This window comes from Agelaius phoeniceus, chromosome 10 (assembly GCF_051311805.1).
Source record: "Agelaius phoeniceus isolate bAgePho1 chromosome 10, bAgePho1.hap1, whole genome shotgun sequence".
NCBI lineage: Eukaryota > Metazoa > Chordata > Aves > Passeriformes > Icteridae > Agelaius > Agelaius phoeniceus.
Genome location: NC_135274.1, coordinates 8,254,875 through 8,280,497, shown reverse-complemented (window position 1 = coordinate 8,280,497; position 25,623 = coordinate 8,254,875). Strand labels below are relative to the sequence as shown.

At 44.2% G+C, this 25,623-nt stretch overlaps 2 protein-coding genes across 30 annotated transcripts in view; both read right to left on the bottom strand.

Moving 5' to 3' along the window:
- The window catches only part of INPP5D (inositol polyphosphate-5-phosphatase D), a 51,908-nt gene extending 44,327 nt beyond the window's left edge, over window positions 1-7,581 (bottom strand). The window contains exons 1-2 of one of the 3 annotated variants that reach the window (XM_054639495.2): window positions 6,477-7,581; window positions 4,738-4,969 (exon numbers count right to left, since the gene is read on the bottom strand). In XM_054639495.2, coding sequence (XP_054495470.2) covers window positions 4,738-4,871 — 134 coding nt within the window. In that variant the 5' untranslated portion in view covers window positions 4,872-4,969; window positions 6,477-7,581. Of the gene's footprint in view, window positions 1-42; window positions 4,709-4,737; window positions 4,970-6,476 lie in introns of those variants that run through there. The other 2 variants (XM_077183796.1, XM_077183795.1) reach the window with 2 other exon arrangements.
- A 1,540-nt stretch (window positions 7,582-9,121) lies between these two features.
- The window catches only part of NEU2 (neuraminidase 2), a 35,740-nt gene continuing 19,238 nt past the window's right edge, over window positions 9,122-25,623 (bottom strand). For 7 of the 27 annotated variants that reach the window (XM_077183808.1, XM_054639603.2, XM_077183820.1 and 4 more), the window contains 3 exons: window positions 15,544-15,674; window positions 11,967-12,171; window positions 9,122-10,232 (listed from right to left, as the gene is read on the bottom strand). In XM_077183808.1, the coding sequence (XP_077039923.1) occupies window positions 9,294-10,232; window positions 11,967-12,171; window positions 15,544-15,674 (1,275 nt within the window). In that variant the 3' untranslated portion in view covers window positions 9,122-9,293. Of the gene's footprint in view, window positions 10,233-11,966; window positions 12,172-12,972; window positions 13,660-13,700; window positions 13,831-13,995; window positions 15,498-15,543; window positions 15,675-17,242; window positions 17,508-25,261; window positions 25,333-25,623 lie in introns of those variants that run through there. The other 20 variants (XM_077183814.1, XM_077183811.1, XM_077183819.1 and 17 more) reach the window with 10 other exon arrangements.

The following is a 25,623-nucleotide window of genomic DNA, read 5'->3' as shown; positions in this document are numbered from 1 at the left end:
TTTCTTACTTTCTTTTCCTGGAGCCTGCGGACTAACACAAACCTGAGGTGTTCCTGGTCACTGAAACAGGAACATCTGCTTGCAGATGTCACTGCAGAAAGTGATATCAGCATTAGCTCAGAGGGAGTCATTCCACTCTTCTTCTGGCCGGAAAGAGAGAAAACACCAAGTGGCTCTAGCTGTCAATAGAGCAGGCATCTCAGGAAGAAATGAAAAAGCAGAAATCCGAAAGACAAAGGGCCAAAAACAGCAATAAATGAGTAAACTGAAGGGCTAGAGCATTGACTTGTATTGGAAAAAGCAAATTATATATTTCAGCTAAATCACAGTACAACATCTGATTGCCAGGCACATTTCTATCCACAAATCCTAAACAACAGTTTAAATGAAAACCCATCTCACCATCCTGGTGTGGATGCACACTGTACATGTGCATCTGTAGGGCACCCACAACAAATACTTTGTCCCAGTTAAATTCAATTAGATTCTTATTTAAGGGGGGATAGAGGAGTCTTGTGTTCAGTGGAGGGTCACATCAATGCACAGGAGCCCAAGGGAAGCCTGAACAGCACTGTAAGCTTAACCTCCCTCAGCAGCTGCTGAGCTTTGTGTGGTTCACCCAAGAAATATTGACTAGACAATATATTTTTACCTTTCTCACAACAAAAGATTGTTCAAATCTTTTAAGTTATCTGCAAAGCACTTAAAAGATACAATATCGCTTTGAGCCACCAAAAGGTGCAGATTCAACCCCTTCCTTCTCAAAAGAAAAAACAGAATTCACACTCAGATCTTCTTTGGTTGTAAAAGAAACACTGCACTGTCTGTGGAATTGTCACAAAATGTGGGCTGAGGTCATCCCCCCACCTGGGGAGATGAGGCAAATCAATAAACATCCTAATCTCTCTTAGAGTTGTGATGTGAATCTATTCATCATATGCCTTTCAGAATCATTCCACACAGGAGAGAGGAGACTGCCAGGATTTCAGGCAGCCTTATACAAGGAGTCACAAAGAGACATTGGAAATGAAAATAAATTCCTCGTAGATCATAGCTGAGTTTCTCTAGGATGTCTGGAGGACATGTATCCACATGAACGTGTGTCTTTTGATAGCATTAATGCAAAGGATGCAGAAGAATTCAAGCTGTTTCTAGAGCTCATTTCACAGGCATCTATTTATTCATACATCTGGTACAGAGCTGGAAGTCACAGACATGATCCTCAACAGCTAGGACAGCTACAGCACTGCTAATTCCACCAATACCAGGGCAATCAGTGCCAGGTGAGGATATGAGCCAAGGAAGAGCATGGGGTTTGTTTTTATGTGTCAGTGCAGCTCTCTTACACCATTTACTCCTGCTGGTATTCAAATAGAGCTAAGCAGAATTATTCATGCAGCAGAGACAATTTGTGTGTGTGGAGATTATGAAACTGATAAATGAAGCAGCCCAATGGCTCCTGCTCACAAGAGGACTCTCATGTGGCCTTCACAGAAAGTGGCCCATCACACAGACAGTTCAATGCTGCTCTCATAATGCTTGTAAAGAGGTTTAGGCTGAGGACCAGTAAGATCAGTATAAGAACAATGAAAGAAGGGCAGTTGGGTGAGACAGGAGAAGGGAGAAACATTCCTAGGATCAAAGGAGGAATCCTGCTTGCCAGTCCCCTAATTTAGTGCATGTGGATGGAGAAGACCAGGATTCTTACTCCATTTTTACCCTTAGGCTTCCTCTCCTCAGCATCCTGACTGACAAGTTATGTGGTCCCATTTGCCACCACATTCTAGGTCCTCCCTAAAAGGTGGGTTGAGTTCAGAATTGTTCAGCCATTGTTCAGGCTGTCCATGTGGAGGGTAAATAAAACATCAGCCTCCAAGTACTTGTCATCTGCCTGTCCTCTTAACCAACCAGAGGAGGTAACAGTGTGACAAGGCAGGCATTTTCTCACTCCTCTCTTGCTATATGTTTTTATGCACAGGTGATAATGTGCATATTGGGAGTGTCTGGAGCACTGAACAGGGCTGCTGTGCTAGGCCTGATGCCATGTGCCAAGTGCACCATGAGAGAGGCACGGCATTGGAAAGGACATCTCGCAGGCAGGGTCCTCTTAGAGGGGTCCCAAAGCTGCAGCTGGTCCTCGACTGTCACCTCTAGAAGTGTTGTCAGTCCTGCAGCCATTCATGGAGGAACTGCCAACAGAAGATCCCCTGGAGGAATGGTACCAGTTTAGGTGCAGGGAACACTAAGCAGGCTCTTTTGGATTTCAGGATTCAGGCATTCCCCTCCAGGTGAGTAAAAGACCCCGTTTCTCATCAATAGACTGACAGATCAAATGATTTAGGCACAGAGAAAGGAGGAGGAAAAGGGCTTTGTTTCTTGCCTTTTATGGGGCAGTGTGACCAGAACAGGGGACAGCTGTGCAGGGGGAGGAGCATTTCCCAGCCTTTCACTCTCTAAATGCTGCTGCTCTGTTTCAGAAAAGGAGGCAAGGCACTCTTAAAAGGCTCTCCAAATATACCTCCTCCACTAGTCTATATTTATACAAACCCTGTTTTTCTAAAGCAGCTCTTCAATGAAATCAATATTTCATTCTATTATATTATAATAATAAATGCTTTTGCTGGATCTTGATTGATCTGCCCAGTAAATATTAGAGCTTTGTAGAATATGACATTTCTTTTTCAGAGCAAATTTCATGTTTTTTCGTTTTCCTTATGTATACAGAGTTGACACCTGCTCCTTTTCAACATAATTCTCTTTTATGGAAACAATTTGCAGTCAACCTTTCAATTCCCCACTCTCCCGTTCTTTGTCTCCAGCCTCTCTATTTTTTAAACGAAGTAACTGAAGAACTCAAACTTCAAACACCTCCCAGTCAATAGCACAGCTGAAACTGATACATCTCTGAGGAAGTTTTCAGCTTCAGCAAAGGTGCCCATTTTGTGGAGATGATGTTCAGAGGGAAAGACTTATTCACCACCTCTCCACAAACTAACTGCAAGCCAGCATAAGCTGAAAGCTTCTGTCAGATCATTTGACAGCAGTCTGTGTGATGTTTCCCAGGCTGTAATTAATGCCAGCCCTTTGCACCTCTGATCCAGCTGCTCTTGGCTGGCAAGGCTGGGTGCTCCCCAATTCTTTAATCAAGCCATTCATATTAGCTACCTCAGAATGGATTTAAGAATATAACCTTTGGCTCCCGGTTTAGAAAATCATGGTCATTATATTGTTTCTGTTTCCTGATCCCATGTCTCTCAAGTCACAAAAGGCTTTCAAAGCTGGCTGCATAAACATTTACAATGGAAAAACTTATGCAAATGCATGTTAGTAGGCCTTTCTGCAGCACCTTCCCTTTCTATAATCCCTACCATCCCTTGGTGAAAATATTTTGTGTACACACTGGTTACAAGTCGAATCAATGGGGTAATACTAAAATCACTTAATGGAAGCAACAGTCTGTTCTAGTAAATTGTTCCCTGACTGACCACTCAGGCCCTCAGCTCCTGTTACAGGATTTTTTCTCCTCCTTCCTGCTAGTACTGGCTGTTCATCTGCAGCTGCCCTTCTTTCTCTGCTCCCTCCAGAAAGACAAAACTCTTCCCTGTGTTGTTTCAAGCACCTTATCAGGCAGGCACTGAGGCTCTCTGTGCCTGTGAAGACACCCACTCCCCAGCCACCACTCCCTGGCAGTCCAACACCTACACCCACAGGGCAGTCACCCAGCCCCATGGCACTCAGCAGCCGACAGTGCTGTCAGCAGAATCTGACCTCAGAGACAAGCAGTTAGCTCAGAGTTATAAACAGCAGCACCACCTTCACCACTACAAGAAATATACTTTCAGACAGAAAATGAGAAACCTGCTAGCAATGTTTGTAATGTAATATGGGGTAAAGATTAAATTAGTTGCATCAATCTGCTGCAAAAAATGGCAGCAAAGAAGATCTGATAGGGTCCCACAAGGGCTCTCTTGATCTCTCCTAAGCAAGGAGCAACTGTCTGATCTCTCTGTAAGACAAAGTTAAATGTCTCAGATTTTACCTATTGACTTCAGTTTCCTCTCACTCCTGCTTTCCTGCCTCCAGGAAAAAACTCTGCCTCTCACAAACCCAGGGCAGGAGGCCTTGCTCTCTGGTTCCTGACCTAACCCAGCATGAGGGGATCAGGGCTGCCAGCACTTCTCTCCCTATTCCCCACATGAAACGTTTACCCCGTGAGCCACATTAATGATGCAGGTGGAATCACTGCTCTGCTGGGTATCCTATGCACAGCTCCAGGAACTATTTCAAGCCTTTTGCTGAATGCAACACAGTGCAAGCAGGGAGCTCAAACATACACTGAACCAGAGCAAGAAAAGTGCCTGGGAGGTCCCAGGCTCGGGACTGGGGTCACTAAAGATAAATATTTGACCCAAGTTGTTAAGACACTCCAGAAGTTCAAGAGGTTATTTTCTCTCAAAGCACAGCAGCAGTGCCTTTGACCATTCTCTCCTTTAGAATCAGGGGCAAGAGCAGCATGAGCAGTACAGCAGTACATAAACCATGGGTTTATTCAGCCTGGCTCCTAACCCTTCCCCACCCCATGGCCCAGTCTGGTGAAACCAGCAGTGCTCTGAGGAAGGCTGCACGTTCCCAGTGAGTACAGCACCTGTTTGCCTGTGTGCAGGGGAGGAGGCAGGAGAGACCCCTGCCCAGCAGGGACAGCAGTGTGGGCAAGGGCGCGGAGAACGCTGTACTTACAGCACGCAGAGTGCATATGCTGAAGCAATTGACTCACTGGCCCGCACAAGGAAGCTGCCGTCCTTGCCTACTTTGGAGAGCAGGTCTTCAGCTCTGGAGCGAGTGATGTTGCCGTGGTACCAGCACTGATCCATTGCTGGAGCTGGAGGAAACCTGAATGCCAGCACAGGAGCTGCCAGAGCTGCCTGTGTGTCTGTGTGTAACGATCAGCCAGCTTCAGCTCACCAGCTTCCTGTTTCAATAGCACAGAGAGGGAAAGGAAACTCAGCCACGGACAACTTCCTCAACTCAAACAGCTCAGAGAGTGAGTGTGACATATCCCTGCAGCCCCCACTCTCCCTCTTCATGCTGCTGCTGAAGTGACTAGCAAGCCCACGTTCCCTGCCTTTCCCTCCTGCTTTGTGTCCAAAAGTCCCAGCTGGTGATCTCTTCTGCTCCCTCACAGATTCAGTCCCCCAGGCTTTGGTGGCCTGCCGTCCAATTTACGATCTCCTGCCAGATCCTTTGAGTTTTCATCTTTTTCCTGTCTCTGTCCTACCCACTACAGGTCTCCATGGGGAATAAATAAATCTCTGATCAGAAACACACTGTGCATTAGGATACATAGCACTGACTGCCCCATTCCTGCCTTGACTAGGTGTGAGGAGGGAACCTCAAAGAATTGAAAAGATAAAATAACTACTGCATGTCTCCATGCATAGAAGCAGACTGAAAGGCTGATTTGTGCTAGGGATTTTTGACCAAAGCCCCCTGTGAGCTACTGTGAGATGGATTCAAAGATCTTTCCTACTCTAAATCCCCAAAGGTGGGATAGAGCAAAGCTGTGTCTGCAACCTGCGTCAGAGAGGGGAGAACTGGGGCTTTCACTTCCCTTTTCTTTGTATGTACATCTGTCCCTCAGCTATGCTGTGTGGCATGCTTAGTGCTGCATCTCCAAGACATATTTGCAGCAATGCCATAACATTCCTACAGGGGCACTGCCTGCATGACAATTTTGGTTGTCTATCCTGTACCTCCAACCACTCTGCTCTCTGCGCATCCACATTTGAGCTATACCTGAAAGCAGCAGCTGAGCTGGGACCGAAGTCCAGAGGCAGAGGAAAGGTGCAAACCCTGCTAGCCCTATGCAACCCTTGGTTCCCAGACCCAGGAGAAGTGCTGGAACCACAGTACCTGGACCATGCATGAAGTGCTGTACACTGCATGGACAGCAAGGCAGGAGAGAACAGACTGTCCGTGCAAATTTGTGGGTGTGTAAAAGGAGAGTGAACCAGCATAACCCAGCATCCATCCCTCTAAGCCTTCTTGTTGCTTTCAGCTATGCAGAGGCTTGGTCTGCAGTGTCCAGCTTAACCTCTGCAGTAAGATGAAACTGTGGGCAGCAGCAGCCCAAAGCTGTGTGGCCAGAGCAGGGCCCTGCTAGATGAGCTGAACTGCACCGTGCAGGGCTTCCTGTCCATGCCGAGCAAGCACTGTCTGCACATGACAATTAGCTCAGCTGAACCTGGCCTTCAGCTCCACCAACATCCACACAGGCCCTTAGCAGACAAACTCCTAGGGATTCGGGTGCCTCAATGGAGTCAGACACAGAATGCCATTAAGTGGCTCTGCCACTAGCTGTAAGGTACAGAGTGTTACAAACTCTATTCTCCCAACCAAAATGAGAGTCTGCATATGGCAAAGGCACCATGCACCTGCTCTGACAGCCCTGCCTGGCCACAGTGCACTGCTAACCTTACCTGCACCAGATCCTTGGGATTTCTGGTATCTCCAGAAGCTTCTCTGGAGCACAGCTGCAGCAGGAAGCAAAACAGCTCTGAATGTCAACCACCACTCGACCTCACAGTGCTCTCCATACAACAGAAATGTATCTGGATGAAGAGCGGACAGAGCTGCTCACAACATCAATTTTGATAGAATGAAACTGTTTGGAGAGCTTCTCCTGATCTTCTGCAAACTAACACCAGGTAACAAGTACAAGCCCTCATTAGACATCTGAGACTAATCAGTTGCATACTTAGCTCCTATCCACCCCACCACCAACATAGATTTTTAGCAATCTGCTGCTATTTCCTTCAAATCCCATGTCCAGGCACACACTAGTCCTTAACTTGGAGACAAAAAAAAGGGGAAGGGATCCAAGTATAAATGATGACTGTGACAATTGAATGCACAGGCTGGTTTCTGTGAGTATTTCTTGGTCCTAAAAGAAAGCACAGTACAGCTTCAGTGGCTCAAAAGGTAAATCCCAGTCCCATAATATAAACAGCTCTGTGATCCCTAATGGCTTGTTAGCTTGGAATAATATCTTATTTCCAAGACACTATAATAGACACTTTATCTGAACTGGTTTTGCTATAGATGTCCAGGTAGTACTGTACCAGCCTCTCCAGAACCAGTAAATAAATACTGTCTGTGGCATCATTCAAGATGTACAGTGGTCACTCAACCCCCTCCTCCCCACTTATATTCAGCCTGTGCACTGCATCAGCATGGGAACTGCCAGGCTTGGCCAGGTAGAAACTTAAGTATGCATTTCCATGTCACGAAACTAAAGTATTCCATAGTATCTGATGAGGAGGTTAAGTCTATAAGGCAGCAGTTAGCTTTGCAGAAATCTAAATATACCATTCCCTAATTAGGCATCAGTGATAGGCTGTTGGCCACAAAGGTTATTTAGATTCTAGCCTACATCTAAAGAGCATATAAGTAATACCCAAAAAGCACTGACTACCTGAGCCACTCTGCTACTCCAGCCCAGCATGTTACTGACCTGCTGCTTGGGAACAGCTTGACAAGTTAGCAGTGTATCTGTGAAGGTCACGAGATCCCTTCACTCCCTTGGTATCTGCAGCATCCAGGTGCCCTGAAACAAATCTCCATAGCGAGGAAAGTCAGGGCTTTTTTTCCCAACACCCATGAAAGCTGTCAGTAGTAAAAGGCGGTAGGAGCACTGTGCTAGCAGGGACTCATGGACCTGAGCAGTGACACTGCAAAAAAAATCCTATGGGACTTGGTAGTGTTCACCAAAGGGGATGTGTTCTGAGAGACCTCTGAAAAGCAAGAGTTTTTCTTCTCCAAGAGGGTGAACAAACATATTTTCCTTGCAGTCATTGAACGTGTGCACACACACGGGATACAACACACACAGGAAACAAGCACAGACTGGTTCATATGCAGAATTTTGTCCAGAGGCATGGGCAACACTTTCCTAGCTCCATTTGCTCGGATGTGTATTACATGGTAGCCATTTGTTCCTGGTCAGTCCCTTGTGTAGTCATTGTATAATGCCTCTTTTCAAAATACACTGTATAGTAGTAGAATAGTGTCTCTCTCACCAAAACTAGAGCTGTTTCATTCAGAAATCTGCTGAAAATCTGTCTACATTGGAAAGCCTTCCAGCTTGAGTGTTTTATGTTTCTCTGGCTTTGGTCAGTTCTCCTTCCTCTGACACTGGTGCTTTTTTGCTGAAAGTGGGGCAATGTTATTTGTTTGACATAGTGCCTCATATGCCAATAATACTCTGTAATAACAAGACATGGGGTTGTCAACAATAAGAGTAGTTGCTATGTGGATCATAGCTTGGCAGTTGTGTTAGGAAGACCATCAAGCACTTCCCCTCCTGACTCTAAATTGGGAGCTCCCTCTGCAGACCTGTCCCGATCCTGCAGTTTCCATATAGGCAAAATGCCACTTTTGCCACTTGCTCTGTCCCCAGTGTAGAAGGGTCCTGGTGTCCTCATTGACTCCTACTAACACTGCCCAGGGAGAGGGAGCAGCCAGAGCAGACAAGGCTGTGGTTTTCTAACACATGGGAAACTGCACCTTCTCAATGCAGTGTAAGCAAAAGGGCGAGTAAGCAAGAAAACACAGCATGGGAAGTAAGGAGAAGGTTAAATTAGGCAGAAGCCTCTGGGGTGCCTGGGAACTCAACAAGGCAGCCTCAAAAACACTGAAGAAGTTGGCATGGAATATCCCAAGAGCAAGGCATCACATGGCCTTACCGAAATAAGGAGACAGAAAACCCTGGAAATTACAGGTGCCTGCATTCCTACATTGGCTGCAAGAAACATTGCTCCTTACCAGAGCCAAAGCAGCTTCCTGAAGAAGGTGACAGCAGATATAGGGTAGTAAGCCCAGTGCCCTCTCTAGAAGTTTCTCCACAACTTACTAAATACCACTCAGCATAACCCTGCTGCCATTTGTTCCCTTGCAGTCCCTGCACTGTCAGCACACTGATGTCCCTGATGAAGTCTATCAGAGACCTCAAGGTGAGAAGCCCTATACAAAGGTCACACTTGTTTTGGGCACATGATGTGTAAAAAAGCAGCCAAAGAGAAAGGCAAAAAGGGAGAACAGGCAATAGAAAACAAAACCAAATGTGTTAAGTTGTGGTATGTTTAATGGACTTCACAATCTACAGACAGAACAAGCCAACACCAAACTATGTGTGCAGCAGGAACAAAAAAAACCCTTTTGCTGAGGGATAAGAAATGACAGTAAAAAGCATCAGCAAAGATGGTTTTCAGAGGGATGCTGATGGAAAGGCTTGAGACTCAGTGTTCTGAGGGAAAGGCTTGCTTCAAAGTGAACATGACAAAAATCATCTCTTCACATTGTCTGTGGGTCCCATATTCAAAGAGGCAGGAGAACAAAGGTGAGCCATCAGGCCCAACGCCCATGTACTGCAGATCCGAATAAGCACACAGGCCCTTGAAGAGTATGCTGGGTTTTGTCCAGTGTGCTGGATTTAAAGGGCTTTTGTTGAGGTAAATTCCTAAATCTTTCCGCCCCCTTGGGTCTGTAGGATGAGCGTAGAGTAACCAACTGTCTTGACATCTTGCATTTGGGGGAGGTGGGAAGGCAGTAACACTCCCATGGCATCCTGAGGGAGGTTCTATTAGCATTTCAACCCGCTGGCCTCCCTCAAAGTCCAGCCCATGGTTGTAGCTGACGGCCTGGATCCTGGCTCCCCTGTTGCTCCTTGCATTGCAGTAAAGGACCTTTCTGCCACAGGTATGCACCTCTGCTACCTGGCACTCCACTGCGCTCTCCCCCCCCACAAAGTTCCCCTTCTCCCATGTTGCCCCATGGTCAGAGCTGATGAAGCAGAAGGCATGAGGGGTGGGGTGTTGCTTGGGGTCCAAGATACGATAGGCATAGGCAGGAATCACAAGGCTCCGGGCCTCATCGAGCAACTGTAGTCCATGACCTGGCCCCACCGCAAAGGTGGCCCAGTTCTTGTACTCATTCCCAATGGTCCTGTCAGTGACATCCTGGGCAGCACTCCAGGTGCGTCCTTGGTCCATGCTAGTGACATAGCAGAGACGTACCAGGTTGATCTTTGTCCTCAGCTGATGCTGCTCAGAGATCTTTCCTGGGACAGCTATGAAGAACAAGATGAGTTTTCCCGAGACTTCATCATATACGGGGCAGGGGTTCATAGATCGGTGGCCTTCAAGCTTTGCACTGACAAGGGTCTCCATCCTTTTCCACTGCCACAGTCCGTGGGAAGGGAGACAAGAATGGAACACACTGTTACAAAGAGACCCACATTATAGTGCAAGGATGTCTGGATAAAAGCCACAGAAGAGCATGGGAAGAACAGAAGCAGGATAATGGATAGAGCAAGAAATGGGAAGACAATAATCTGGCATCGTCAAAGGAAAGTGAAAATTATTTTGATGACACGAAGCATGTACACTTCACCAAGCATGTGGGTTATGTCCTTTTCAATTACTACTCCCTGAGGAACTGATAGTTCCATATCTCAATGCAGCTGGTGGCTGATGACATCCTTTAAAAAGCTACAGTGGCTGAATTTTCAGAAATCCTCACAAATATATATATGGCACACAGACATGCCCAGTGGTCAAAGTGTGCTAGTACAGACACTGTGCTGTGTCAATGTTTTTGAGGAAGTCACAGAGAAACCCAAGCCCTTTTCAAGCATCCTGGATGATGACAAATCCCTGCTCATTCAGGCTCCTGTTCCTCCACTTTGATGTGAATGTATGTGAATGGGCAACCCAGCCTACACTGAAGCACCTTGCGAGGGCTGATTACGTGACTCTGGTGTGGAGATTTGGACCCTGAGCTGTCTGACTCAGAAAATAGGTCGTAGAGCTGGTGTAACTACCCAGCAAGCCCTGTTTTCTTCAAATGAATAGCACATAACGCAATCATGTTTCTAACACTAGCATTGCAATTAGAAAACTATGACTACATCATGTTATTGGCTTGGTAAGCAAAGCAGTAGTTTTCAGTAAGATTATATTAATTAACTTTTCTGCCTTGATTTGCTGATTAGCCTTTTTGTTCATATATTTTCTGTTTCTATCCAACTAATACTAACTTTTATTGAAAATTTAGTACTTCCATTTTAAAAAATTCTAGCATGTGAACACAAATTACTAAGTTTATGACCAACTGAACCCCACTAACTGAATTACATGGAGTTACACAAGATGTTACCTGAATGGTATGACACTGCAGGTGGGCTCAGAGGCTGCTTCTGCTAGGCAGACTCCAGCTCTTAAGAGCCTATAATCTAAGACAACCAACGAAGGTTTGGAATAGAAAAATATAATTACTTTTTTTTTCCCCAAGACATTCATGCCTTTGCATATGCAAAAAATTATTATAAATAGAGTTTCCACCACCCCCAGCCACCCGGCAGCATAACTGTTAATAATAACTGGTAGGTTAATAAGGTAGCCAATTCACTGGCACCAGCAAACCAGACACTTTTTTTTTGCATGGAGACATGGAGAGGCTAACTATTCTCAATTTAGATTGAGAAAGTAAGTCCTAAAATGATGAATTAAAAAAAAAAAAAAAAAAGAATAGTCACTGATCGCTAATTTACTCCTCCCCATTGTTGTGGCATTTCTTCCTCTTCCTTGAGGCATTTCTGCCTCTCCACTGCATTTTTCCAGCTACAACAGGACTTTTGTCCCATCTCTGTATCTGCATCCCCAGCTCTGCAATGATGAGTTAAAGCCACCCCTAGAATATCTACTCCATTTTAGTCCCCCCAACAGCTGCCCATAGGGTTGAATCCCAGCAGTGATAATGAGACGCGCATTATTTATAGGCAGATTTGTCTCCTGTACCTGGGGAGGAGAAGCTGCCCTGTCCCTACAGCAAGAGGGCAAATACATTCCACTCACTGTGGGCAGGTGGGCAGAACAGGGGGCAGTGTCCCCCTCTTCTCCCTGCACTGGTACCTGAACGTGCTGCGTGGCTGGGTCGTACACGCCCCTGCGCATGACTATCAGCTTGGCATGTTCATCCACCAGGTCCTCTCGCTCCTCAGCAAAGGCCAGGATGATGCTGAAGCGCGGCAGGTAGAGCAGGGCTGGAATTCGATAGCTCCAGGTACCGTTCCGGAATAACGTTTCCTGCTGCAGGACAGGGAACGCAGCCATTGTGCTAGGGGGAAGAGACAAAGCACACTGCATTTTGACCCAGCAAAGTGGCATGGGGCAGATTCCACTGCTTTTTGCTCTCTCTGCTCAGTGGGACCTGTCAGGCATTGAAACATACTTTCAGATTTGTATTTTCCTTCTGCTTTTCCAAAGAGAGCCTGTGCGTAGCATACTAGCTGGAACTCAGGCCAAACTTAGCCCAGGAACAGCCTGGTTGGTCTGACTGGAGTGTCGCAAGGTAAGTACACCAAATACAGTTAATTAAAAAGCTGTGCTTTGTTTTGTCTTTTTAATTAAATGCACAGGCTGAGTATTTTTGTTTGGTTTTGTTTACTCTAATTCAGAAAACTGTTGATAATAAGACATTGTAGTAGTTTTCCTCAGAAGACCATTAATTTCTCTGTTGAGGTTGTATCCAAAACTTGGCACAGAACTTTTGCTTTGCCAAATAGGAGCTTAAAATCCCATATAAATGACACACTGAGGCAATCCCTGGCCCCAGGTGTGTCCCAGTTTGAGGATGGCAAGCACTGAGCATGAATAAGGAAAGGAAAAGAACACCCCTCCTTCCATAAGATCAAAAAACCATCTGAATGGTGTCACATCACTTGGGATGTGACCAGGCAGAAACCTTGTCCTCTTTACAATGATTTAATAGCAATGTTATGAAGGAAAGCAAACATGAGGGACAATTTAAGGAAGCTGCCACTGTGTAACTGGTCTATGCTATGCCCCCACATATCCTCTCTTCCCCTCCTCAGACCTACTTGGCCCTCTGTCCTCTTGCACCAGTGAGCCAACTCACCCCAGTATAAAAGCCAGTAGATGAAGGGAATTGTGTCTCAGCAGATGGAGAAAAAATAAGAAAGATAAAAAGAGAAAAATATAAAAGGAAAAAAAAAATTACATGATGTACCAGAAACTGAAGGCTTGGATATTCCCTGCTCAGCAGAGAAGGTGGGGAAGAAAAAAAAGAAAAATAAATATTAAAAAATCAAGCCTTAGATCTCTGACGCATTGAGTGGGTAGGATGGCAGGAAGAAGATGACAATACACTATGAGTAAGAAATTCAAATGCCTCCTACCTCACTGAGGCAAGACTTGCTGCCCTCTTCGTTGAGGATTCTCCTATTTACCTAAATCTTAGAAAGTGCTGTAGCAACTACTGGACATGGATGAGCTCCTGATGTTCTTGAAGGCTGCCTTGATAATTCAGGACCAGATATGGAGGCAGCTTCAGAGTGCTTGTACCTACCTGAAGAATAGTTTGCACTCTTCCATCTTTTAGAAGATTATATTAGCCAGCCTAACTAACATAGACTTGGTCAATTTTTTTTTTTCAGTGTTTATTTATGAGTTAGGAAAACAAATAAACTGAGTTTATCCTCCAGACAAGTCTGAAGCACAAGGTGAGCTAGCTCACAGGAACATATATTCCACTCTATCCAGATCCATAGCTAGGCAGCAAGCATTCAAATACTCCTTCCTTCCACCTTCCAGGTGCTACAAATATCAGCCAGATTTTTGACTCACAGCACTTCTCAGAAGGGTCTGAACTGCACTGCTCCAGCTAAAGCCAGCTGTACAGTCCACAGCAAGCCCCAGCCCCATTGCCACTCTGATCCAAAGGCACTGGAAAGGGAAGTCAATCTCCCAGGAGCAGCTGCTCCCTCCTCCCTGTCACAGAAGATAAAGCAGTGTGAGGAAAGGCAGCAGCACTGCTACCATACAGAGTGTTACCAGAACTGGATCACAGCTATCCATGCAATAACATGAAGGAAATAGGAAGACCTTCCCAGAACAAATAACTGTGCTGTTTGCTACTTACCAGCATGGATCTGGCTATTTATGGCTCCTGAAAGAGAAACTCACCAGTGTGCTTCCAGACTATTTAAAGGGAGATTATTTAAAGGGAGATTAGTCAGCCTGTCTAGTGCAGCACAGGTTCCCTAGTGTTCCTGTTCATAATGCCATCCTGATCTTGCAGTCCTGCTTCAGAGCAGGGCAACAGGGAAGGAAAAGAAAGGGAAAAAAAATAAGAAGAAAAAGAGAGAGAGACAGAGAGATCTGGGCTGGTCTGTGAATCCCTTGATGAAAAGCCAAGAGACTGCTGCCACAGGAGGCCATGCTGCAGCCTGCTGCACACGAGTCCCTCCTGTCTGAGCCTGTCACCTGCACACAGCTCTGCCCACACTCTCAGCCCCCTGTGACATGCTCACTGTGAGTGTCACAACATCTTCCACTTACTGCCAAATGGGGATTGAGGAAATAGCTGAACTGGGAATAGCTGCCATAGAAACAAGCCTGAGGTTCCTGGACACAGCAACTATAATCAAGGAAAATACTGGAATCAAGTGACATTTCCATCTATCCAGAGACTAAATAGAGATACGTGTGAGTGTGTGTGTATATAAGCTTGTACACACACTCCCTACACACAGTGTGGGTATTATGGCTGTATGCATATATATACATGCTATGTATCCATCTGCAGAGAAACTTTTCTATCCTTTTTTAAACACATAAAGTCAGTATTCAGCTTTTTCTATGTTCTCCCTTGTGGATTCTCATGCAGAGATTGAGTCATAACAGTGTGAGTTTCACACAGAATCAAAAATGAAGCATCTTTAAATAAGTTTTAAATTCATAATATATATATTAAAAGAAAGCAAAATAGTGCTGTTTTAGTTACTTGTCCAGCCAACTGAAAGGAATTGATTTTTCTTTTGACCCCAACCTGTATTCAAAGGCACACCCACCAACTAGACCCTTCTGAATAAAAAAGAAGCAAAATTGGCAAATCATTGGCTGGACAGCCATACAAAGAGTGTTCCAATGCTCATATTCCAGGACTGCTGGAATTCAAATCACACATGCTAGTCCTTCCAAGGCTACATTGCCAGGGGATGTGTGTGTCCATGATGCTACTTGGTTCCTAAACCTCACTGAAATAGCACTGGCTGGCCTGCAAGGAAGAAAACAGTGTTGCAGCCAGCACACCCCAAGGACATGGGCAAGACAAAGATCACAGCAGTACCTTTTGAAACACTAAGAGCTAAACTGGAATACAAAGGCCTGAAACAGAAGCAGGAGACTGGAGAGCTGTACACATGAACACAAAAATTGCTCAGACCAGTATCAACTCAACAACCGTGGAGAGAGAGTTAGCTGTACTTTCCTGAGCTACAGGAGTAAGAAAGGGGAATTGGATGTAGTAATTTTTTTTTCTTAAGAAAAAAGAACATATCTGGTCACCTCTTTCTGGATGACAGAGATGCTAGTGAGGAGAAGGGAATTTTATCATGTAGCCATTAAGCCAATATCCCCTACTGCATTCTGGTTTTTACTGGAGTCTTTAGTTTATTTTCAGACTTACCCTTGGAAAGTGTCGTGTTCGAGGAGGCTGATGTTTACCTGCAATTCCTCTCCAAGGCATGAGGGAAGCTGCACTGGGATCCCATACTTCACCTCTGGGCAGGACTGGGCAGACAGGGAAAGATGAGCACACTGCAAACAGTAAGAGAAGAGGGAGTTAAACTGGAGGAAGCCATTACTCATCATTTGCAAGTTACACAGCTGTAATGATTTCCAAAGCAGAGACTGTTTCCAGCACACCAGAAGAGTCAAAAGAAATAACAGTTGTCAACAAGTGAATCTATGATGGATTTAGTCCCTGGAAATAATCCAAGTGGCAGAAAGGAGAGGTGCTGGTAGACACCAGGAGAGGGTACTTGTTCCTTCCACTTTTGTCCTTCAAGGCAGCTCACACAGACTTGGAGCAGGATGAGCCATTGCATGTTTATTTGCTTTAATCCTCTCCAAGAAAAGTGAGTAAAAAGCATAACATTTCCACTGGCCTCAGCTTCTGTAAAAACCTGTTCTGAACATGATCAGAACCAAGCTGAAATGACAGCACGTCTTTAAAACAAACCAACAGAAATAAGATAATATGCTGAACTTGATCCCTTGGTCCCTGTCAGAGAGCTCTACACCCTGTGGAGCAGATAGCTTGTTCTTGAATGATTTCAGATAGGTCCCAGAAGAACTATCCAACTCATTAAGGCAGACTCTGGGGGAAAAAACACAATCAAAAAACCCAGAGAGAGTCAAATACAAAACTCAACTAAAATTCTGCTTTTCAAGGCAAGCGCAAGAACCCAGGACTGCTCATTTTCTACTCGGCATCAGACCTGGACTTACAGTGCTTTCCAAATGTATAAAGTCAACCAGGCATTATGCCAAAACACACTCCTTGTCTCACTTGAAGGGAAAGAAGACATTTCCCTTGGGATATTGCATAGAGGGGTCCCAGAAGTAGTCACATTCCAAGCCCAGTTGTATAGGGTTAAGAAATAGAAGCCCCAGTTTGCTTCTAGAATAATTGCTGCACAGCACACTCCTGTGTGGAAGCTTTCCTCCCTCCTAAGCAGCATAGCTGTGCCTGTTTCTGCCAAAGCCCAGCATCAGAGTGCTCCATCTTCAGCCTGCTTGTGCCCTTAGACCAGACCCTACACTAAATCTAGGCTATGGAATTTCTTAACAAGCCAAGCAACACACATTTATTTAGTCTACTAAATCACCCTCAATGTAAAGTCAGAAAGATGTTATCAGCAAAAACTGTCAAACAATAAATCTTAAACAAACCTTAACATTCAGGATTCAAAACTGAAAAAGGCACAAAACTGGATTTACTTTAATCCAGCAGCTAATTGAACTAAACTTTTTTACCACACAAGAACCAGAAAGTTTCTTTTGTGGTGCAAACATCATACCACATTCACAAGGGGATTTTCCATCACCACAGTATACATGCTTTCCTAAACAATCAATCAGGATCTGCTTTCAAACTGTTGTGGCTCAGCTTGGCAGTAGCTCCTGTGCCTTAAAGTGGAGGTTTTCTTAGCAGGAGAGAGGAATTACATGGAGCAGCAGTATTTTTCTTAAAATATATTTGGTGGAGGAATACACAAACTGCATTCCTACTTGAACCTACAAAGTGTTGTATTTACCTTTTTAGTTCCTAGCAATGTCCACAGTTATGAAAATAAAAAAAGGAAAAGGAAAAGAAAAAATACCTTTTTACTCTGTGTCTTCTGGAAGTCAGGTCAAAAGGCAAAAAACAACAGAACCAAAAACCACTCCTATTGGATTAGACAAAAGGGAGGCTCACCACATTCTTACCAAGTAATCTCCAACCCGCAAAAGTATTTATGTTGGCAGCAATGTCAGCTGTCTTGGATCCCCAGAAAAAGCTATCAGCTGGCATATAAACACAAGCTGACATTTAAATAGCAAACCTGTTTTGCATATAAGGGGTGGTTCCATGGGAGGCAGACAAACAAAAGGGAAAGACTTCTACATTACCATAGTAATTAAGCAGCATGTTTCTACCTGCATGGGTTGCTGCACTGTGGCACAGCTGTTCGTTCTATACAGTTCAGCATGCTGTCTTATTTCTTGGTGCTCTACTCCCCTGGTGCTGAGGAAGGCAAAGTTCCTCTGATTGCAGCATGTGGACTCCCAGTGCTTTCCCTCAGAGTACTGAGCTCTGGGAAAGTTTGCCTAAAGAACCCATAAAATTGTTATAACCAACAGGTGATGGTGCTGTGATAATCTAACATTCTGTCTCCACACACCTCCAATCCACCAACATGTTCTTTCTGGATAAGAAATGGTTTGACATAGGAGTGGCCAAGCAGGAATGCAGGAATGATACATTCAGGCTGATGCATTCAGGTGCAGCTCCCAGAGCCTCTGTGGAAGTGTTTCAAAGGCCAAACTATCCCAGCAGCTGCAGGCAAGGAGCTACTGGGGGGAACCAAGCACAGGGAGGAGAGCATGAGCCTAAGGTCACATCTGAGGAAGAAAGAGATGGCAGTATCCCTTCTCCCAGCTGTGCCCTGGCTGGCTGAGAGGCAGCACCTGCAGATGCTGCAAGTACCCAAGCAAATAATTTCACAACTACATTGTGCTACTGCTGTCAGAAATGACAGCAGTATCCCATTTCCAATCCCTTTTCTTGCTGCATCCCTTGCTTTCCTCTCTTCTCTATTGAGCTTCCATTGCTGCCATTAACACTTCTTGTCTTTGAAGTGATCTGAAAGAATGAGAATAATAATCCTGTGAAGAGATCTTGCTAGTCATGGAAAAAATCTCCTTTTTTCATGGCAGTTGTGGTTGATCTGGGCAAGCCAAATAGGAAGATGCAACGGTGTGGATTTACAACCAATCAGCTGAGCAACCAAACTAAGGTAATGCTTCTATATTACTCTGTTTCTCTTGAGCAACCCTGTATCCTTTCCTGTGCCAGCAAGAATCCTCATTTTACCTTGGCAAGCCATCAGAGGATATGAGACTGGCAGAAAATTAATCCGGGGGGAAAAAAAAACAACAAGTGAACTGTTTCTGCTGGGTCATTGTCCTGGATTGCATCAGCAAGAGTCCATCAAGCAACAGAATCTGCAGTTGGAGCAGGAGCATGGAGCTGCTGACAGGAAGAGCAAACACACGACCCAGACTAGCACTTAGTCATTGGATCTAATTAGCTGCATGGTGAAACCACACCCCGTGTTTATGAACCTTGCCTAACTGGGCAGGTAAAGCTTGGCCTTAACTGGGGCACACAAGAGAAGACTGAAGGCATTTGTATCTCACTGCATTACCTGGAATCAAACAACAGTGTGAGGAAAAGTCCCTCCAGAGACAGTATCATTGACATCCACCAGGTAGTAACTTTTAACAGTGGCTCCTGGAGAAAATCCAGAGTCAAGTAAAGTGGCAGCAATTAATGGAGGACAAAAGATATTGAAGAGGCTGCTAAGGTGCAGTCTGCCTGAAAGCAAGACATGAATGATTGCTTTATGGATTTCTTCCCCTTTTTTCTTCTCCCTGGCTAGCAGCAGTGTTATTCAGGTGATTTTCTGAGTCACACACTTGGCTTCTGCAGCCAGACAACCCATAAATACTCATTTGTTTAACAGAAATCACCTTTCCCAGCTGCAGCTTAAAACTGGTTGTCCATCTCTTCTGAGTGACAGTCCCAAGTGTGGCTTGGTGTGGTGGCAATGGTGGCAGCATGCATATGGCAGAGTACCTCTGCCTCTTGCCACCTCCCACCTCCCCTTATCGGCTCATCCTCTCTAAGTAAGATCCCACACATTCCCCTGCAGCCAGCTGGGGTGCCCTGCCTTTGACCCACTCCCCAGGACCAGTCAGTATCAGACATGGCTGTGCAGAAGCTAAGAAAGGCTAAGTCTACTCCTAAAATGAAGGATGTGCTGCTTAGTCCTGCCATGAGGTTAAAATTAGGCAATCTCAGTGCCTGTGCAGGACAGTCCCACAATCAACACGCAGGCACCCCGCACTGCTTCCCTGCAGCCACCAACACCATGCCAGCATCCAGGCTCCAGCACTGCTCTTCAGCCTCCAGCCCACAGCACAAACCTCTATTTGCAAAACCCCAGCCTTCTGATAAAAGAAAAAGTGCTTTTCCCAAACAACATGTTGTTCTGAAACTATTTTACAAAACTGTTCCTTAGTAACTATCAAAAATGGATGTCCCGCTGTTGACATGCACAGCCTGATCCTTCCTCTTTCCTTTCAGTGTAAATCAAAATCAGTGTCACCACTGAAGTTTAAAACAGGTTTAGGTCTGAGGAAGATCAAAATCTTCACTGCTATTGTTCCACGCTTACTTCATTGCCCTTATATCTGATTGTTGTAATGAAAACGTTTTTAAAAAGGTTAAAAAATGCAAATGGGGTGTGTGGGTGCATTAATAAGAGGATATAAAAATAATGCAGAAGATAATATAATGACAGAATCCTGAACAATGGAGCATTTGAATTTGGAGGACCGTGTTCAGTTTTGGGTGTCACCTTTTAGGAAAGATATGGCAATAGCTGCAAATGGAGGCTGAGGAAGAGAATTCAGAAGCTAATGCTCATGAGCATATGTGAAAAGAAATTAGCAGGAAAACAAGAAATGGTACATCTAGTGAGTGACAAGCAGTCCATTAAAAATTGCCAATGTATATTTTGCTTGCAAAATGCTCAAACCTGATTCCATTGATTCCCAACATCATTAGAAAGGCAAGGCTGGCTCAGGTAGTTCAGTGGTTTTGCTATGCTGTACAGTGTAGCTGCTGTAGTTGTCAGGCAGCTGTAGTTCAGGTCAAGAGGTCTGTGGGGTCAGATCATGTGAAGCAGCAATTACACAGTAATTGCAAGTTTTAAGTTAAAACATTATGTGCTGCCTTCCAGGCATTGGGGAACATGGTAGCCTTGGTGCAGAAGGTAAATCCTACAGACCTGGGCTTTGACTAAGTCTGATCTGTCTGGGAAGGAAAAAAAAAAAGACAAGAAAAAGCCAAAGTAATAATAATTATGAATGTAAGAAGCAAATACTAAGGCAGAGCTCTTTGGGAAATAGGGTCCCTTGGATGAGAAAGCATCCACTGTTTTCTTTTAATGCCAATTCTAGCTAGGGAAAAGAGCCTCTGAGCACATTTGAGACGAGCACCTCACTATCCTTATCAACTGTAGGTACAACAGGCACGAGGAGCTGGTACTTTTTGGGTTTGTACTCCTTCACACTCCACTGATTCCACTTTATATTACTTTTGATTTCCATCAGCACAGAATTTGCCAAGCACAGAATCCTGCTGCTGATGCCTCTCTCACAGTAAATACAATTTATTTCCTCACCCTGTGAAAAAAATGGACAAAATAAAAAAAATATTCCCTTAACTCAAAGGGCATTACTCCATAGCAGACCTGTAAGCCTTCTGGCACTCCATGGTGAGTCATGGGTTTGTCACAGGGAAGCTTCCTCACCCTGTGTGAGACAACACCCAAAAAACAGCCTGCCTATTATACACATTACACCATTTCTCCATTTACTTTGCCCATTTGAAAGAAAAAAGAAAATACACTTTATTTTCGTTAACAAAATGAATGGCATGATCTATGAGAAGCAAAGGAAGAGAGGTGGTGGTGAGGTTTGAATACAAAAAGAGGATTGTAGAAGCAGGATTTATTTAGCCTTCCAAAAAACACTGAGGAGGAGTCACTGCAGGAATTTAATGACTGGAAAATGCAATAAAACCGTAGTTCCTTGCTTCGTGTACTCTGCAGTGCTTGGACACTCAGATAAGCAAGTCTGAAGCACAAGTCCAGCTGGATTCACCCTAGGCAACTCTTGCAACAGAGAGGAGCCCAAATTCCACTGCATCCTTCATTCCTGAGTCCTGCCAGCTCTCAGACCAGGGGTGCATAGGCCTGATGGTGACCTTGATTAATCATTACAGGAGTAATTGCTGGCAGCCCTCTATGCCAGGCCAAACCTTCAGCTGGTATAAAGAGACATTGACACTGGTGACCATAAATTTATGATGTTTGAGTTCAGATTAACCCAAGCTTAATTCAGTGAACATCTTCCATGGAGTAGGCTGGGAATACAGCTGCATTTTAAAAAGAGTAATGTTGTGACCAATTAAAATATTTTGAAACTAACAAGACACTTGGCAAGTTCAGTGAACTTCAAAATGAAAATAAAAACCAAAGGAAGGATTAGCATCAAATTCAGCAGGCTATGTGATGCTTTTTCTAAGAGTCAACCCAAATGCAGTCTTAAAAATACAAAGTGAGTTATCCAAGGATGAGGGGAAAAATCTCTCCTAGGAATAGCACTGATCTAAGCAATCACTAATATTTGTCTTCCTTTGAAGCACTGGGCCTAAGATGCCCCCAGAAGAGGGACATTGAAATCACAGCAAGCAAGTAGCCTGGAAATAAGAAATAATTTCAAGAGGGAAAATTATCACAGGCATTTGGATTGATCCAAAAGGCCTTAAAATAAAACCAGGCTGGCTCTGCTGTATCCACCCCAGTGCCCAGGTATGTGAACACACATGAAATTAAGAAATGGCAATCTAAAAATAGTCATAAACATGTAAGTCTTTTCATCTCAAATGGCTGTAAATAATGTAAAGCAAGAGCAGTTTCTCATCCAGTGGGCCTTAAAAATGGAAGCAAATACTATTTACTGTTTCCACTTGAGTTTGCAGATTTGGACTGAAGTTTCACCCAGTTGTTAAAGATTTATACGGGAGGTTTAACAATCCCCTGTCATTAAGCCTTGGCACAAGCAGTGCAAAGGACGTTCAGGGCATATTTGTACTAACTTATCTGGGTAAAGAGAAAGCTGTTCCTTTACACTGTGTTTGCTGTGACTCTGGAAACTGAGCAAACAAAATCTGAGGCACACTTTACTCACAAGCAGAACTGACATGAAGGTACAAGGACTGAAGGATACCAAACTTCTGTAGGACATATCTGCCTCTGGATCCACAACTGAATTGCAAATCCCTAACAATCTGGGGGAGTTTAACTCAGACTATTTTTGGAATACCTCATCCCGATGGCAAATGAGAGACCGGCTCAGCCCTTGAATGTCAGGTGAGTAAAATCCTGTTCTGGGGGGATACTGGAAGAGGAACTGCCCAAGGAAGAAACCTCAGGCCACAAACAAAGGCACAAACCCAGTGCCCAAGAAAGAACTGAAGGAGTCCTGTGCAAGCCAGAGAGAGCACAGTTGTGACACTGTTGAAACACTGGCTGACAGAGAGGAGAGACACCACTGGCACAAGGTGGTAGGCATAAAATCCACCACCCACAGGGAGGAAGCCTAGTCAGAGGGGAGACCCAGACTGCACAGAATGGCATTAATATGACCAACTGAACAGCAAACATTCCCAAACCAAACCAAGCTGTGTGTCTTTTTCCAGGGGCAGCACAAGTTGTGATTTTTCCTGTCAAATGGTTTATGTGTGATCTTGCTTTAAAAGATATATATATAAATAAAGACAGGAAATATGAAAAACAGCCTGTTTTCCTCTTACCTCCAGGCTGATCCTTCCCCTGAGCCAATTTTTCCTTTCACTCTCAGGAGGCCAATTGCTGTGAATCCAGTGTAGCTGTGAACTCTCTCCCAGCAATTATGTGTATTTTTAAATGCACAAAAGTAAATAAGGACTCAAATTTCATAAGAACAAGCTAGCTCTTCTGATCTTAAACTAGCAACAGATTTGACCGTTAGAGTGGAGCTGTCACTTCCAGACCTAGTTTAAAGTAGGAAATTGTACTAAAATAATGAAAGCTATTTAGAATATTTTGCTGAACCTGCAAGAAGTACTAATTGGCTGGAATCCATTTTATGAGACAGACAGGTATTTTATTCAGAGCTGATTTTCTATAGATACAAATTGGGACTGTTAACTTGAAACTACTTTAAGAAATACAGGAGTGTGTATGAAACACCACACTAACTGCCAGACAAGAAGAACCCAAAGAACCCATTGTCCCACACTGCTATATTTTGCCCAGGACATTTGCAAGACAATGTAAAATGCTTTAACAATATAATTACCCTCATCTGTCCCTGAGTATGTGACCAGTGCCTGGGGATTTCACTCAGCTTTTCCTTTTGAAAGTAGCTTGTTCTGTGATTTCTATAGGCAATTATAATTTTCCCCCCAATAATTATTGGAGAAAATAATGCATGTTTCCAAGCAGCACCCCATGGAAACTGCTCCATCATATCTAAAATAAGGAAAATTGACAAGACTCAGTAACAGCCTGGAACAATCTGGAAGTCTCATCTCCCTCTTGCCTTCTCTTTCCTATGTGAAATAATCTTGGAAACAGATGTCTATGATAAAACAGGTCAAGCAGGTTACTCAATCTGCAAAACTTGGACTTTGCTGTTCCAAAAGGGAGCAATTCCTAAAACAAGAACCTTTTTTAGGAGCAGTTGCAGTCAGCTCAAATAAAACTTAAAAAGAACAGCAGGGCCACTGAGGAACTAGAAATCTAAACAAGATGCTTGCTTTTCACTTGGGGACTGAAATGTAGAAAACATGAAATGAAAAATAACCAAAACCAGGAGAATTTTCAAACTAGTTCATTTTTTCCTTTAATTACATTATGTTTCAGAGTTCTTTTGAGCACATCAGGTTATCTCATGTCATGCTCTTGCACTTACATTGATTTCCTGCTTAAGTAACTCAGAAGAAAAAAGACTAGAAAAATGCAGGAGTATTCACAAACTATAATATACTGCTCCCAGTCCAGAGAGGGGGAACTGACATGCTCAAGATTGCTCAGGGAACTGCAGTAGAGCTAAGAAATTACATCTACTCTCCCAGAACCCAATCCTGTGCCACAGCTATGAGATTAACTACCCTCGTCCCAGCCTTCCTCCTTCTGTGCTTAAAAACTGGGAATGAAGAGGAGGGTAAAAACTGCTGTTAGAAGGAAAGATTCAGAAAGGAAAGATTTGCCAACCTTTCCAAGCACTTGGGTAAAGTGAGCTATAGAATTGCAGTTGCAGACAGCATGGCACTAATGTGACAAGAAGATGGACACTCCCTGTCCATATACATGCAGCCAGAGCACTGTGTATGTCCCTCATTTTCTACAGTGCCATGCTGGCTAGTGCTGCAGCTGGCAAATTAGAAGCAAGTGGGGAAAGCTTGGGGTTGATTGCATAAGCACTGGGCTAGTCCCACAGTACTGGGAGAGAAGAGGCAGCTCTGGGAGCTGCAGTCCAGCAAGCTTCTCTTCACACCAGGGTCCAAAAATGGCCGTTCTGAAGAGGAAGTTTGCATCGGTCAATGCTGTTTGCTAATGAGTTTCCAGAGCTGTGTATCAAGTGCTTTTCCTGAGTTATTAAAGACCCATGCAGTCAGAGTAACAGGCTGTAAGAATAGAATCAGCTCATGTCATGTTTGAAATTAGCTGAAATTAGCTTGATGCAGTTGACAAGGATAGCATGGCATACCAGCACTCCAAACCTGCCTGGCTTTTCAAACTAGCAGAAACCAGCCTAACAGGATGCTGATGTCTTAGTGACTCCTGGCTCTCTTGTAGCTACACATTTGCAAGCAGATTCACCAAACAGGCACTCCTTAGACCCTCCACCCAATAAACACCAAGGGAGGAAAAAGTGAGAACTCTGCTATTTCTTGATCAACAAAATTCTTTTCCCTGCTTCTGTATGGAAGCTTTCAAATGAAAAACCCTATGAATTCTTACCTTTCTGCAGTTCAAACAACCACCCATGCTCATTTCTTCCATAACAAGTGTCTAATACACAACCAGCAAATCTAGAAATAGAAATGGGCATCATTATATTTTTCCCCAAGAGCAGCACAGGTGTTGTCTGCCCAAGGGACACTTGGCCTGTTTGCTTACTAATGAGTCTGTCTTGAAAAGCTTCAACCAAGACATCTATTAATCCTCCTTTTCCAATTGTCCTAGCATTACTAAACCTCTCTGCTTTCAGCAAGGCATTATCCCCTGGATATTATTTCTCATACTATGTTTTTGACTAAATAATTTCATCATAGACTAAAGCTTCCATACCTTAGTCCTTTAAGTTTTTAAGTAAGCTCTAC